We start from the raw sequence: 17,010 nt of genomic DNA, 5'->3' as shown, positions 1-17,010 counted from the left end.
ACTTCCTCCAATGATGGGTTGTTGGTTCTAAAATGAAATAAGCCCTTTCCTCCCTCTGCTTTTGATCAGAATGTTTTACATAACCACACTGATGAAATTAGAATAGAAGATCCTACTCACAGGGAAGGGCAGCTGAAAGTAAATCAGAAAAGGAGAGCCAGGCAACTGGGAGGAGGGTCTCAAAGCCTACCCTCACAATGACACACTTCCTCCAACAAAGCCACACCTACTCCAATAAGGACACACCTCCTTATAGTGCCATTCCCTGGATCAAGCATCTTTAAACCACCACATTCCACTCCCTGGCCCTCATAGGCTTGTTCAACCACATGAGCCTATGGAAGCCATACCTAACCATAGCATAATGAAAAATACATTTAGTCCAACTTCAAAAGTCCCCATAGTCTGTAACAGTCTCAACAATGTTAAAAGCCCAAAGTTCAAAGTCTCTTCTGAGAGTCATCCAATCACTTAACTGTAATCCCCTATAAAATCCAAATCAAAAAGCAGATCATATACCTTCATTTTCACAGGATATACAGTATTGTTCCAAAATGTTCAGAGTGAAGAAGCTAAGCAAGAACATAAACCAGCTGGCCAAACGCCAAAGTCTACATTTCCATGTCTTACGATGAAGGGCTCTTCAGATCTCCAACTCCATTTCTGATTTGTCAACTACAGCACAATTCTTTCTCTTTGGATGGCTCCACTCCCTGATAGGAGCTTTCCTCAGCAGTTATCCCACAGCTCTGGCACCTAGAACATCTTGGGGGTCTCCAAGGCAAATTGAATGTTACAGCTTCTTGTTACAATATCTGAGATCCACACACGATCTTCTGAGCTCCTCCAAAGGGCTTGGGTCACATCTCCAGCTCTGCCCTCTCTGTAGCACTCTAGGATCTAGTTGACTCCACTCCTTTGCTATGGCTGTTCTTGATGGCCATCCCATGGTACTGCCATCTCCAATATCCCGGGATCTTATTCCACAACTAGGCTTCACCAATAGCTGCCCATAGGCTCCCTTCATGGTGCCTAGCCTCAATTTCTTTACAGGACCCCTTCAGTCCTGGGCCCTTAACTGCAACTGAGGCTGAACCTTTACTAATAGCCTTTCCTAGCCTCTCACACTGCCAGGTCTTTGCTTCTCTCATGGCCCCTTCATGCCATGCCTTCAAAACCAGTAGCACCTAGGTGATTCTTACACATTTTGAAGTCTAGCTGCAGCATGGGGAACAACCTTGGTCATCTCTGCAACACAGCTTCTTTGTGCTCTCAGAAAACACTTCACCTCCATGATGCTGGACTCTTCTTAATAACTGTTAATTTCTTAGCTCTAACCAGCATCAGTTGTCCCAGTAGCCATTTCTACTCATGACTATAAAACCAGAGCCACATGGCGAAAGCTGCTGAGTTCTGCTACTTTCTGGGGCTATCCCCTTGTTCATCAGATTTCTGTTCTCCAACTCCTTCAAGGTTGTCCTGGAGCTTGCTCTGTAGACTGACCATGAACTCAGAAACCTGCATGTCTCTATCTCCTGAATGATAGAATTAAAGGTATGTACCACCACTCCTGGGCCTAAGCTTTTTGAGGTCATTATGCCTCAAGATCCAAATAAAGCCTATGTCTTCCAGCCTTACAATCTGGATCACAGTTATGCCACCAATTTAGATTATAGTTTATTTCAAATTAAAAATCCAAATGAAAACAATAACTAGGTAATAATAACATCTAACATGATATATAACTATCCCTTGTTCAACTACAAATGCATAAACAATAAGCCTAGCTGGGTGAGATCTTGCCCCAAAGTCACCACTCCCTTAATTCCATTTAATCCTTTTAAACACAGAATTTAATGCCATTTCACTTCCTGGAACCCTTTTACTACTTGAGCCATGCATTTTTTATTTTTCCTTTCTAATCTTGCTACATTTGATGAAAACTCTCCTCATGAGAGTAAACCAGAGGACAAAGTCTATGATGGGCTTTTTTGAGATTTTCTTTTTCAATGCAATTAATCAAAATCTCTTTACATTAGCCTCAGGTAGACTTTTCAGACAAGGGCAAAAAGCAGCCACATTCTTCACAAAAATATTACAAGAAGGCTCTAGGCCACATAATAAAGTTCTTCTTCTCTGAAACCTCTTGAACTAGGCTCCCAAAGTTCAAATCACCCTCAGCACCAATGTTTTCCATACTCCTACTAGTATGGCCCAGTAAGCCCACACTTAAATCATTCCACCACTTTCTAAATCCAAAGTCCCAAAATCCACATTTCTCCAAACAAAAGCATGGTAGGGTCTATCACCGCAGTGCTCCTGTCCCTGGTACCAACTTCTGTCTTTGTTAGGGTGTAACTCCTGTGAACAGACACCATGATCAAGGCAACTCTTATAAAGAACACTTAATTGGGGCTGGCTTACAGTTCCAGAGCTGAGTGCTGCTTTGACTATCTGGGAGGATTTGTGCTTCTATAGAAATTTTAAGTTCCTTTTTCTGTTTCCCTGCCACTGGGACTTTCATTGGAATTGTATTGAAAGCATATATTCTTTTAGTAAGACAGACAGTTTCACAGAATCGATTCTTCTAGTCCATTAGCATGAACATGGTATGTCTTTCCATCTTCTAATTTCTTCCTTGATTTCTTTTCTCATTGTTTTAAAGTTTCCTTTGTAGATATCTTTCACTTCCTTGGCTAAGTGTATTGCAATGTAGAATTTTTTTGGTATTTTGTTTTATTTGTTTGTTGGTTGGTTTTTGTGAATGAGGTTGTTTTTCTAATTTTGTTTTCAGTGTATTTTTCATTGTAGTTTCAGTGTAGTAGTCATATAGAAAGACTTCTGCTTTCTTGTATATTAATTTTGTGTCCCGCCAGTTTTCTGAAAGTATGTTTTAGGACTATGAAGTTTTTAATGGAATCTTTCAGGCCTCTTGTGTGTAGAATCATATCACCTACAAACGGGATGCTTCGACTTCTTCCTTTCCTTCTGTAACCCTTTGTTTTCTTCTCTTATCTTGTCGCTCTAGCTATGTTAAAGCACTATATTAAACATGGGTGGAGAAAATGGACATCCTTGTCTGTTCCCAAACTTAGTGAAAGTGCTTCAAGTTTATCTTGAAGTTAGATGTTTGCTATATGTAACCTTTATAGTGATGGAATATGTTCTCTCAAACCCTTCATCTAATAGATGATTATAGGACTAAATGAATGATGGTCAAAGGTCTTTTCTTCATCTATTAAGGTTATTATAGAATTATGGTCTTTGAGGTTACTCATGTCGTGAATTATATTTACTGATTTACATATTTTGAACTATCCCTTTATCTCTAGAATGAAGCCTATTTGATCATGATGGGCAATATTTTAATATGTTCTTGAATTGGGCTTGTCAGTGTTTTATTAATAATTTTTTTGTATTTATCCTCACCAAGAGATACTTGTCAGCAGTTTTATGTGTTACATTTTTCTGCCTTTGAGATCAGATGAGTCTGGATGTACCTCTTCTTTTCTGTGTTATGGTATAATTTGAGAAGCAGTGGTTTTTGTTCTCTAACTGACTGGAAGAAGTCTGTCGGGACTATCATTACCAGGGCTTTTATTAAGCAATATTATTTATTAGTGATTTGCTCTCATTGTTTGTAATAAGTTATTCAAGTTGTTGATGGAATCTTGGCTTTACTTTGCAGGCCATGTGCACAAAGAAGTTCATCCATTTCTTTTTTGCTATTTCAATTTGGTGCAATGCAGGTTCTTAGGGTCAACGTTCTATGACGGGGCAGTTCAGAGGTCTTTGGACAGAACTTACTACAATAGTTTTGTTAAATGGACATGGTTTCAAGCTGCCTTCTGAATAGATACGCACATACCTGTCTATCAGTGCTGCTCTCAGCCTTGATCTGAGAAGCTTCTGTTTGCAGTGGATGATGGTTACTGCAGAGACACATAACTGGACAATGTGCTGAGCATGAGTAATTATTAAGTCAGTCCTAAAGGAGACTGCAAAACAGTGTAAGGTCAGGATGATGGGAAGGAGTACCAAAAAATGGTATCTTTCTGGACATGACATGGTTCAGAATTCATGTTGCACCCATGAATTCATAGCAGCATTGATTACCCACACAAAACCTGCACAAGATTGGGCAGATCAACATTCCATCCCGAATGGAGAGGGGACATAAAACCCATCTTTTCCAGATAGTTAAAGGTTGCTAGGGGACATTGAGTCAAATCCCATAGTGGTGTATCCACTGGCCCATTATTTCACAGTTTAAAGTAGGAGAGAAAATTTGGTGAGAGAGGGGAATGAGGTAAGAGAAGATAATGGGAGGGGCTTTGATCAAAGAACTACATATTTTATACATGTCAAATCATAAAAAAATAAAAAAAAAACAATATCACCAATCCCAAAGAGGATTAAATCAAAGATACAAATGAAGAAATAACATTAACTCAAGATTTGTATGGGAAATTCAAGAAAGTCTAGGGGGAAAAAAAAAAAAACAAGTAATAATCTTAGGAATGAAAAATATTCAACACATCAATTTTTTTTAATTCTTCAGAAAACATCATTAATAGACTAAACCAAGCCACTCCTACTTCAAAAAAAGGAATATTAGAAACTGAAAACAAGGTTGAGGATTTCTATATTCAGATATTAATACAGAAAACATACCCAATCAGGACAGCAATGGGGTGAAAAGGGCAAAGGTGCATTATGTGTATGTACAAAGACATCATAATGAACCTACTAACACTGAGCAGTTCAAAGGTTAATGAAGGCTTTGCCTGGCTTATTGAAGGTAGATGCCAGGATTGGATTCTTGGATGCTTCTACAGCAACACAAAGACTCACAGGATGCTGTAGCTTTAAGAAATTCATGTATTAGAAATGATAAGACTAGAGAGCAGCTAGGTACATAAAAATTTTCCTCTCTAACGAACTCATGAGGATTTTCAAGTCTCTATAGAACTCTGTGCACTCAACCCCATCACCCAATCATCTCACAAGAAAGGCCTCAGTCTTTCTCCAGCCTGAGTCATCCTGGTGTCGGGCACCAATATCCCTGGGAAATACTTCAGGGCAGATTTATAGTGTTCATGACTCACCCGATTCAGAAAACATATTTCACTGGACCTGTCTATATCGGAGAAATCACAGGTTGATGATCTGAAATGCAGATTTAGTTTGAGTGCTCTGCATCCCAGCTGGCAATCTAGCCTAGCAGAAGCTTTCCTCAAAGCCACCTAGCCTCCTCATCCATGGAAGGTCTGTACCTCCCTAAGCTTCTTGGATTTGATAACTGGGTAAGAGGTATGCATGCCTTCTCCAGGGACTTCAGGTTTCTGCCCACTGGGATTCTACATGAAGTCTGGCAGCCCCTTTGTAAACATCCTATCTATTTCATTTCTAGGGATTCCTTCAAATCACTGATTACTATTTCAATCAATGGCTTCTTGAGGTCATGATACCTACTCTAAATGTCTGAGAACGTTTAATGAGCATTACTATATAACTTCCGTTCCAACCTCCACTCCCCAGGTTCTTTGGAAACATAAAAATCCATCCTGACTCACCAAGTGAGCTTTGTAACAAGTTATGCATTTTTTTCTGCATCTACCTGTTTCCCAATATATTTATTCACTTTCCCCATTGAGACCAGTAAACCCATTTCCATCACAGCTGTATTATGTGGTCCTAAAGACCATCCTCCCAAGCCAGCAGAGGCACCAGCAGCATCTGAAGATGTGTTAGAAATGCAAGTTATTGACACTGTATGAAGCATTGTCTGCATATTATACTAGTGACTCTCCTAACATCACAGCAAGGAATTGGTTAGAGATTGGTTTCCTCTTAGAGACTCAGAAAGGTGATTTTCTCCAAAATACACAGCCAATAAATGATGATATAAAACTTGAACCAATGCACAGCTGTCTACAGGTGTTCAGCTATAGTAAATCCTAAAGCAGAGGGAAGGGCCAACATAATAACTTAAAACTGGAAGGATGTGACTAGTTCCTCTAACATTTAATTTCCAGGTAATTTGGGGCATACTTATAGAAGTAGACTCTTTGGGGTGCTAAAACTGAGGAGAATTAAGGCAGACTTCATTCAGTCCAACTTAGGAGTTAGTGTATTATCCCAGTCACCTGAGAGTTGTTAATGGTCACTTAGCATGGGCTCGAATCCCACTTCTGGTACGGACTTATGTCCTTGTTTGCATTTCTGCTGCCATGAATAAAATACCATGACCAAAATAATGAAGAAACAGGTTTTTTGATTTTTTGTGGCTTATGGTTCCATAAGGTCAGTATCCATCATGGTGAAAGGGTTTATTATGGTGTATCATCATGGTGAGAAAGACTTGGCATGATAGTAGGAGTGATAGATTGTATAGTCACATTCTCATCTCCAAATGAGAAGCAGAAAGCACATGAAACAAGACTAAAGACTAGGTGCTACAAGGCTAAACTCTCAAAGCCCTCCCTGAGCAATGTGCATCCTCTACCAAGGCTCCACCTCCTCACAGTTCCATAACATCTCTAAATAGCACCATCAAGTGGGTGCCAAGTGTTTAAATATATAAGCCTATGGATAACAATTCTCACAAACCATCATATTCCACCCCTGATCCTTATAGTTCTAGCATGTGAGTATACTCTGATAAGGACATGAGACTTTGATGAGGTTGTAAAAGAAAGGGAGTATATTTCCGTGCTCTTTGGGGATCTGAACTAGGAGAGTGAAAGGTCCTATTATCCAGGTCTTTCAGAACCCTCTGAAGGGCTGATTAAAACACAACACATTGTGCTATCCCGGAGATCATTTAGGTCACTGCAATGCTGGCAGATGCCATAGTTGCAACTCTTTCTGCTGCGTTTCTCAAGCCTACGAGCAACCCAGTCCCATGAGAAAAGTGCGTCATTTACGACCACTTCCAGGACACCAATTCCAAGTCTGCCAGCGTTCCAACTGGAAGCATTTGAGAAGCATAAAGACTTTAAGATGTGAAGGAGTACAGAAAAGGCACAAGGAAGTTTTGTAGTTACAGCCCTTGAGTGACCTTTACCCCTCTATGGATAGAGTTACAGCAAGCCAATCTGAGAGAAGCTGAAGCCATTGGCTGGGCTACACATGCAGTCAGAAGAGGAGAAGCTCTGTAGCAGCTCTCCTTCCTTCAAAGTCCCAAGAGTCTCTCCAGAGCTCCCACCCAGTTTGAAGCCAATGGCCAGCTCTGTCCTTGACAGAGTCCTCACGTGTGACTGAAGAGACAAGCTTGTGGTTTCCTTTCCTCACATGGCTCTTGGCAATCTTTTCTGTCAAAGCATGTCAGATTCAGTTGAACAACACACACAGCTGCGGTTCTCTGGAAGAGCTTGCGCAAGTCTGGGATGATCTGTTCCCTCAAGGCTGAAGGGAATTAGCTGTTAAAGCCCTCTGAGGCCCAGGGATGTGTTATGGGAAGATTTTCAATTATTGCTTCCATTTGTTTAGTAGCTTTAGAATTACTTTTTTTTATTTCTTTTTGCAATTTGATTACATTTTGAAAAAGAAACTCATCCGTTTCTTCAAAGTTAAATTTATTGACACACACTTCTTATTTTCTTTTGGGTGTCTGCAGGCTCTGGGGTGACACTTTCCTTTTCTATCCTGACTGGCAGTTATCTGTGCTTTTTCTCCAGCCGTGAGGGAGTTTTAGTTTAGTGCTTGCCTTGCTAACCACCTTACTTTGGGTTTAACTTACCCTTTCTGGTAGATACTACCTCTCTCTCTCTCTCTCTCTCTCTCTCTCTCTCTCTCTCTCTCTCTCTCTCTCTCTCTCTCTCTCTCCTTCCCTCCCTCCCTCCCTCCCTCCCCCCTTTATGTTCACTGGGCTTCCTTTATGTTCACTGGGCTTGATTTGAGAAAATGGAAAGACTTATTTTGTCAGTGTGAGTGTACAATATTCCTGAAAGGAAGGCTCAACAAGGAGGAAACCAGGTAAATGCTCAGGCAGACAACATTGTCCAGGCTGCCAACCATCCCCACCCCCACCCCTGCCACTGTTGCTGTACCACCTGCCCCAGTTTCACATCCTCCTCAACCCCTGCTCCATCCTCCCCCAAGGGAGCTCCCGAAACAGGAACGGAATGTCTGCCTGACCCTCTCTCTCTCCCATCAGAGCCTCACATACTGATAGTCCCCAAACTAGGCAATATGTCTGCCTTGATCAGAGGAGCATAAATGCATGGACCACAATGTGGCATGTATTGAGTAGTGTGCAAAGCCCCTGCCATCAGAACCTGACCCGATCAGTTCAAGCACTGGACTTTCACACAGAACTATGCTTGGCAAAAGCCTCCGATGGAAGTGTTTACATCAACACTGACTGGCTTAGCCTTCTGCCTTCACTGCCCCCTTTCCTTGGGGCTTTGGGCACACTATTGAACCTCTCTATACCTCCATTTTCTCATTAATCAAATAGACATGATGATTAAGACATATGCCTCCTCAGAACCAAATACATAACAAGGGCAAAGCCTTCTTTTATGGTTTTCTTTCTCAGATTGGAGGAAGCAGGCACAAATCGGTCTTTAGCTTGCTGGCTACCTACAGTAAGCTCATGAGACACTGCCCTGTTCTCTAACCCCTCTGGGCACTCATGAGATAATGAGACATCAGTGGCCTGTGCTGCACATCATGGCTTCCCTCTTGCATTTTCTGAACATGGGGACCTCTACCTTATAATTTGGTCATGACTAAACCTGAGAGAAAATCTTCACACTGTTCCCTGTGTGCACTTCTCCTAGATAAACAGGACAGCACAGGAAGAGAATAAGATTAACCAAGACAGAATGGTTTGGGGCCTCTAAAGCTCTTTTGTGCTGGCTGTTCACTACAGCCACCATTGCTACCATTTGTATCCCAGGAGTGGCTCAGGCTGAGGAAGCCAGCCCATCTTTCTCCTCCATGACCTCTCTTGCCTTTTGTCCCTCTCTTTTGCCAGGAATTCTTAAGTCAGTGGCCCTACTTCCAAGCCTCTTAGAATAACAAGACTCAAAAAAAAAAAAAAAAAAAAAAAGAATAACAAGACTCTCCAGAGCCTTGTTCAAGGCTTATTCCACAATTGGTAAGCTGAAGTTGAGTTGGAGACAGAAGGAACTTTCTTGGCCAGCTGCAGGCCTATAGCAAGACTGATAACTAAGCTGCCAGCTGCAAACCTAGAGCCACTTCTGTGATGCGCTGCAGATCTAGGGCCATACCAGGCCCTGTCCACTGGCCATGCATTGGTCTCTGCCAGGTGCCAAGGATGTGTTCCCATCACACGGCCAAGAGAAAAGTCTGTGATCTAAAGACACATGCCAACAGACCTCACCACACCTGGGGCCTAGGGCAGAAGTTCCAGACTCATGGATGTTTCAGATGATTCTATACTGCTATGCCTTACCCTGTGGATGCCCTCTGCTATAACCATGTCGAGAAGTTCTTCATGCCCTTAAAGCCTTTTTTGGTGGTCTTGGTTCTGTAGCCAGATCCTAAATATGAATAATTCCTGCTTTATGTCAGCAGGAAGATAACTCTTCAGAGCTGAAGAGCTGTCAGCTCAGCGACACCACCTCTTCCCAGGAAACTGTCACACAGATAGTCACATGAGTAGAAAACCACGTGGGTAGAAAAGCCTTACTCACTGTGACGGCTCTTCCTGGTTGTCAACTTGACTATATCTGGAATGAACTATAGTCCAGAAATGGAGGGCACGCCTGAGATCCAGATCTTGAGACTGGAAGACATGGGATTCTGACCTGGATCTTGACATGGGGTGACACAAGCTTTTGATCCAGATCTTGAGGTATAGTGGTCATGAAAAATTTAAGCCCAGTCAAGGTAGTATAAACCTCTAATCACAGGAGACTAAGGCAAGCAGACCTGTGAGTTCAAGGCCAGCCCAGGACAGAACAAGTCCCAAATCCAAGCTTGGTGGTGCACACCTTGAATCTGGGCCATACCTTCTGCTGGAGGCCTACATAAGGACAATGGAAGAAGGAAGACACTTCTTTGCCTGTTTCCACTTACTTGCCAGCACATCTGTTGGAACCTACTTCTTCAGGATCCCAGCTTATACAGAAGACCAGCTGAAACTCCTAGGCTTGTAGAACTGAGCAACTAGATTCTTGGACTTTCCTCACAGCTGCCCATTGTTTGGTTAGTTGGACTGCAGACTGTAAGCCATTACAATAAATTTCCTTAATATATAGACATTCCATAAGTTCTGTGACTCTAGGGAACCCTTACTAATACACTGTCCTGTCTAAGCTTTGCCTCAGAATATAGATGCCAGATGGCCTGGAGCCTGAGGCTCAGGAGATAATGTCAAAGTCTCCACATTCTTGTAATACAGAAGTGCCCAGGAGAGGCTTGGCAACTTCCCACAAGTGCCCTGCCCTCTAGTGGCTGCAGTCTCTTCACATCCTGGCATTCATCAGCTACCAGGTAAATTTTTGCTGAGTCACACAGAAGAGAAACAGCTTCCTCTAGAGGTCCCCCTTTCCCACACACCACGTTGGTGAGCTAGGCAGAGAGAGAGTGAGTGAACCAGTTCCAGGGACCTTCTAACTGCAGCTCTCCACCATCAGCAGCATCCAATGCTCTTTAGCCGGTGAGCTCTGTGCCTACCTCAGGCAGAGGTCCCAGACACCTGGACCAAAGCCTCACCCTCCAGGACCTTCGCTCTTCTGCTCATACTTAGAGCCTGCAAGACTATTCGAGGTAGCAATTTTGCTCTCCTCTCAGCCTTACCATCTACACTCTGGAATAACTTGACTGTTTTTCATACAAAACACATCATGCCTTCGGTGATACTGCATTTGAATTCTCAGTGGTTTGGGTTGTATTTTGAATACTGATAATCTATTTTTATTGTGTCTTTATGGTGCTGGACTTTCAACATTGTGGTTTGTGCATGCTGAACAAATGTTCAGCCATCAAATTGCACCCTCAGCTCCACTGATTTTATTTATTTATTTTTCTTTCATGTGCACTGGTGTTTTGCCTGCTGGAGTTACAGACAGTTGTGAGCTGCCATGTGAATGCTGGGAATCGAACCTGAGTCCTCTGGAAGAACATGTGGTGCTCTTAACCACTAAACCATCCCTACAAGCCTCCCAGCCCTGATTTTTTTTTTTTAAAGCAAAGTCTAAAGAAAGTTGGTTCTTGACCACATGAACCCCAGGCCCTGCCCTTTGTAACCTGAGTAGGTTTCTATCCAGCTTGCAGGGTTGAACTGAGTTCCTGCAGTAAAGGTAGAAGGACACTGTGTTCCAGGGATTGGCCTAAATAATGAGGGTGAGATTTGGAAGCGGGCAAATAGGAGGATGGGCACAATAGGAGGAGCCCTGGTGGTTTGCAAAAACTGCATTTTCTTCAGGGATAGCTCTTAGCCATTAGAGGGTCAGGAGGGTCATGGAATATGGAGGAGGGAAAATGATGTTCAGAGTCTAACTGTTGGCTGGCTTGGGCTCTTGTGAGTGCCCAGAACAGTGCCTCTAATGCCTACTTCTCTGGCTTACGATCCTTGCTTCATACCAGGCTTCTGCCATCTGCTACTCCTTTCCCTAGAGCCTCACACTTATGCCCAAAGGCTCTTTCCTGGGTCTGTTACACACTTCTAAGCCTTTTCATGCCTTCCCCTGGCCTGGTTCTTTGGCCCTAACATTCTGTGTCCTTCTCCAACCCCATCACTTACTTCATTTATAAAACAAGGTTGGCAACATCTTACGGGCAAATGAACACAAAGTTCCCTTTCAGCTAACAATAGGCTAGCACTGCCCCTCCCAAGTACTTGGGGCAGGGCAGGCAAGAAGAAGGGCTCTCATCTCAATGTGAACCCTGCTCTGGGTCAGTTGGTTATTCTACAGGGGCTCCTTTGGCTACTAAAAGCCATTGCACAGCCAGGATCAAACCTTATCCTATGCAGTGGTTCCCCCAGCACCAGCTCAACTTTCCAGCCCATGTTCCCACCCCAGTGCCAATTAAGTCTGAATCCTAAAATTGTCATGGAGTTCAAGAAACAGAGGCAGCAGGAGTTGAAGATTCCATATTTTAAACAGATAAAGAACCCTAACATAGCTTATCACATGACTGAGATCTGTGAGCCTGCAGCAGTAGGCAGAGGGATGGCGGCAGTGGGAGGGTGGAGGGCTGAGGGAAACTGCAGTCTCTGGGGCTGGGATGGGAAGGTGGCTCATCTTCATCCCGGTTAGCAGAGGTTCACCTTCTTCAGGTGATTTTGAACCCACGTATTGTTAGTTGAGGCGCAGCTTTCTATATCTTTCTTCAGCCTGAATCTGTGAACAGAGGACACGGACAAGGAGCTTGGTCACTCACTGGAAGCTGTAACAGCCTTCTCTGCCTCTGTGAGACCAGGGACCCCTGAACTCCTGACTCTGTAAACAAAGAAACTTTATAAGATCTGAAGCTGGCGTGCCTGTGTTACATTGGAAGCTTATTAATGGGGACCCCTGAAGCCTCCCGTAGAGACTAGAATTCCCTCTGTGGTACAGAGCACAGGAGCTGACTGACAGTCTGATGTGTAGCTAGGACGAAACGTCCCAATCCTAGAACAACTCCTTGCTCCAGGTTTGAATATTTGTGTGTCTGCCTGGGGCCTACTCTGTGTGTGTGTGTGTGTGTGTGTGTGTGTGTGTGTGTGTGTGTGTGTATTTGTAGGGTCTGAGGTGTGTGGGGTATGTGTGTGTGTTAGTATGGTATGTGTGTTTCTGTGATATAGGGGGTGTATGTGGGGATGTATGGGGGGGTATGAGTGTTTGTGTAGTGGATGGTGTGTGTTTGTGTGGTGTATGTGTGTGGTGTGTGTGTTTGTATGGTGTGTGTGTGTATGTGTGTGGTTCATGGTATATAGACATGTGTGGTGGCCAGGGGTCGGTGGTTATGAAATCTTCCTCAGTGGATTGTTTGTCCTACATTTCGAGGTAAGGTCTCCCACAGAACTTTGTTGGGGCCAGCAAGCACACAGGCTATGCCCGCCTTTGCCTCATCTAGCACTGGGGTTACAAACTCACACCATCCTGTTGGGAATATGAACTCAAATCACCGTGTTTGAGCAGTCACACTACCCACTGAGCCAACGCTCCAGCCTTGTCTGTTGTGCTTTTGTTAAACATTTCTTCCTGGCTATATAGCTTGGGATCTAATCATAGGCACTTTGGGGTTCAAGCAAATAAATCAGGACCCCACCCCCCACCCTTCCTGGGAAGCCCCACGCCCCCTAGTGTCACTCTACACCTTAGATTGCCTGATTGGGTTTAGACTCCCTATTCTTGTGGAACAGCGCCATCTAGTGTGTACTATTCTCATTTCTGTCAATATTATCCCTCCCCTGGCTAGAGGTTCACTCACATCACAGCTGGGGGGTGAGGACAGGTGGAGCCCGTCTTTCTGTAACACTGGATAAACTTCAGGGGAAGCTCTTTCTTCAAGGTGTTCAGGCAACAGCTATTGGAGGGCATAACCACTAGAAGAAAAGCACAAAAAAAGACCATTCATTAGCAACCATACCATAGCCTCTCACCCACAGCAGAATTAAAAAGCAAAACCAGACAAATCCTTCCTGGGACAGACTCAAGCATGGAGACCACATCCCGAGGGCTGCAGTGCAGCTCTGTCTCAGCAGCAACACATTTCTAGGATGGAGACAACAATCATAAGGCTGGGAGGGGCGTCAGATGAGGTGGTAGGGACAGTAACCACAAGCCTGCCTGAGCCATGGCTCAGCACACACTCCTGCACATACAGTGAGACTCTTCCTACCACATATACAAACCCCTTCAGTCCCAGTCTCCCAGCACACGTGCGTGGCTCTGTGTACTGTGCTAAGCTCGGGGCTCTGGCCTCACATCCTAGAGGACCTGTTATCCCATCACATGCAGGACATTGTAGTCCTTGGTTCACAGACATGGGGCTGGGTGAGGAACTCCACAAGGGCTCAGGAGGAAAAGGGGGTATTCCCAAAAAGTGGCTGGTCCACTTGCCCACACAATCTTCCACATTCCCATCCTTGGCCCTCACCTCTTTCAGGGACCAGTAACCCCCAGTCTGCTGATTTGTACACTCTCCTCCCACATCCCATCTTCAACATCCCTGTGTTCTAACCCTGGATCCTTCCTGTCTCACTGTTCACAGAAACTTGCAGGTCCCCTGACCTCAGATTGGTATTCTCCGAACAATCTACAACATGGATTCCAGTTTATCCATGCAGAAAACATCTTTAAGAGATATAATAGTTTTCTGGCTGTTCACTCCTGTGGTCCTTCCTTCAGCCCCTACCTGTCATCTGTCACACTGGAAATCAGTCTTAGTCCCTCCTCTGGACTTCAGGGATCCTAGCTTGTTTTAAACAACCCCATAGGCCCTTCCAGTTGTCTGTAGGGTGAAGATCAAAGTTATCTTCCACACACTAAAGCCACTTCATCAAGAAGAAGGAGGAGGAGGAGGAGGAGGAGGAGGAGGATCCCCTCCCAGGACAGGGCCAGTCTTGGAACCCCATCAAGAGGATGCTGGTCCAGGTCTGTCTCTGCAGCCACCTAGTTCTAGGATTAGCAAAAGAATCAGAGGAATGGGTTTCAGGTCTGAGCTCCCCACCAAGAAGTAGATGTGTGCTCCCAGTCCATAACCTTCCTCCATGCCCAATGTCCCTATCCCATTACTGCCCTCCATTCAACTCCAAATAGGGACAGAGATAGAGCCAGTGATGTCTAGGTAAGCTCTGTTCCCAGCCCAGAGTGCCTGCCTGTACATCTCCCCTCCCTGGGCCCAAGCACAAGGACCCCATTACTCACTGCTCTTGCTGTCCACATCCTGTATCCACACGGTAGCCAGCAGCAGGCACATCAGTGTCATGGCAGTGGGTTTCATGGTGATAAGTTTCTGTCTCAAGCCTCTCTAGAGCAACCGCCGAATGTCTGGTGAAGCCAAGAACTCTCTCCTGCCTCACCCTGTACTGAGCTTTTATCAGAAGGCCCAGGGTGCTTTCCCAGACCATGGGGGAAGAGGTGGGAGTCCCAGGGAAAAGGAACTCATACCCAATGGCCACATGGAAAACTCCTTTTCTCACCTCTCCTGGGAGGAGGGGGGCGTATTCGAGGTATGTTTGGGTGCCTAGTGGCCTTGGGAACTTCCCCAAGTGCAGAAGCAGATACCAATCTTTACGTTCTTGACAAAATACGTGGGAGCTGTCCTGGCTGAGTGGAAAGTCAAGAAAGGTGAGAGAGAGAGAGGAAGTGGCCTGTACACAGCTTGTCTAACCCACATCATTCCATTCAAAGCAGCTACAGGCCTTGGAGAAGGACAGAGCAGAGAAGGTACAATCTGCATCAAATGGAGCTTGTGTCTGGGTTCTGGCTCTGCCAATCAGCCATGGCCCAAACTTCTCTAAGCTGCACATCCCTACAAAATGAATGGAACTAGTAACACATCTCAAATCCGGGTGGTAAGAATGGAATGCAGAGCTGGGGAGATGGCTCAGTCAGCAAAGTACCTGCTCCACAAGTGTGAGGACCAGAGTTTGATCCCCAGAACCCACATACAGAGCAGGGGTAGTGGAATGATCTTGTAACCCCAGAGCTGGAGAGGCTGACCAGCTGATCCCTGGAGCTGCCTGGTTTGCCCGCTGAGCCTAGTTGGAGACCTCCAGGCCATGGAGAGAACTTATCTCAAAAAGCAAAGCAAAGTCATTCACATGCACATAGACACATGTGTGCACATCTACATACATGTACACACACACACATACCACAGGTTGATCCTGTCTGTCTAACATTTGGCCAACACATTTGCTATTAGTTTTATTTCTTTGTTCCCCAGCCCTTTCACAGCTTACTCTATTCCAGACCCTTGCTTGATTACCCTTGGGACAATTGCCAATGGGGGCAAAGCCTGACCTGAGCCATCTTGCTTCAACCTATAGACAAGCCATGGAGAGCCGTCCAACACAACAACGGCTCATTCAAGACAGATCTGTCATGTGGGGGGGGCACAGGAGAATGTTGGGGACACCCAGGGACTTCAAAGGACCCTTTACAGACAGTGTTCTATAAATACCATGTCCTGAAGGCTGCTGTGAAGACAGCATGCCAGGCAGGGGAAGGACTCTGGAAAAGCCAAGTACAAAGGAACACCCTTCACTCTGCATCATGGAGAAAGCTAGAGCATGGGATGTAGTTGCAGGTGGGGTTGTGTAGCCAGATAAAAACAGTATATGCAGTGGGCAGTACTTGGGATAAGCAGCTCATAGGAGGCCCTCAAGAAAAAGCAGCTAAGCTTTCTGGCATTGGCATCATGGGGCCTATACACAGTGGGTTGGCTATGCTAACCTATGTTGATCTTAGCCTGTGCAACTGAAAAACTTTCAGTGTTTGTTGCCAACTGAGTGTAACTACTAGATAGTTAGAGCTCTTCCCAAATAGTCAAGTTTCAGTCATCCATTTTGCTTTCCTATATCCACCATTTCATCCCTACTGTAACATCGACCTGACCACCTTCCCAGCCAACTCCCTCTGTGCCCAATCTGCTCATTTCAAATGCCCTTCCTCCAATAAAAGTCATTTGCCAACCCCTGCAGCCAGATCTCAGCCTCCTTTAAGCCCCTGTGCCTGGAAGTCCTTGTCCACCTATAGGGTTGCAGATCCCTTTAGCTCCTTGGGTACTTTCTCTAGCTCCTCCATTGGGGGCCCTGTGATCCATCCAATAGCTGACTGTGAGCATCCACTTCTGTGTTTGCAAGGCCCCGGCATAGTCTCACAAGAGACAGCTCTAGCTGGGTCCTTTCAGCAAAATCTTGCTAGTGTATGCAATGGTGTCAGCGTTTACTGCATATGTATCAAAAGATGGCCTAGTAGGCCAACACTGGAAAGAGAGGCCCATTGGACTTGCAAACTTTATATGCCCCAGTACAGGGGAACGCCAGGGCCAAAAAGTGGAAGTGGATGGGTAGGGGAGTTGGGGGGTATGGGGGAC

General features: G+C 44.8%; 1 protein-coding gene across 1 annotated transcript; it reads right to left on the bottom strand.

Annotated features, from left to right (window-relative positions):
* Positions 1-12,235: 12,235 nt before the first annotated feature.
* On the bottom strand, positions 12,236-14,910 carry Ccl1 (C-C motif chemokine ligand 1). The gene is made up of 3 exons (XM_021178386.2): positions 14,835-14,910; positions 13,396-13,510; positions 12,236-12,323 (listed from the first exon to the last, which is right to left on the bottom strand). Exons 1-3 carry the CDS (start codon positions 14,908-14,910, stop codon positions 12,236-12,238), a joined length of 279 nt encoding a protein of 92 aa, XP_021034045.1.
* Positions 14,911-17,010: the final 2,100 nt, after the last annotated feature.

This window comes from Mus caroli, unplaced genomic scaffold (genome assembly GCF_978045245.1).
Source record: "Mus caroli unplaced genomic scaffold, Mus_caroli_1 scaffold_13, whole genome shotgun sequence".
Lineage (NCBI taxonomy): Eukaryota > Metazoa > Chordata > Mammalia > Rodentia > Muridae > Mus > Mus caroli.
Note: the sequence above shows the minus strand (reverse complement) of the source record. Positions and strands in the feature narration are given on the sequence as shown.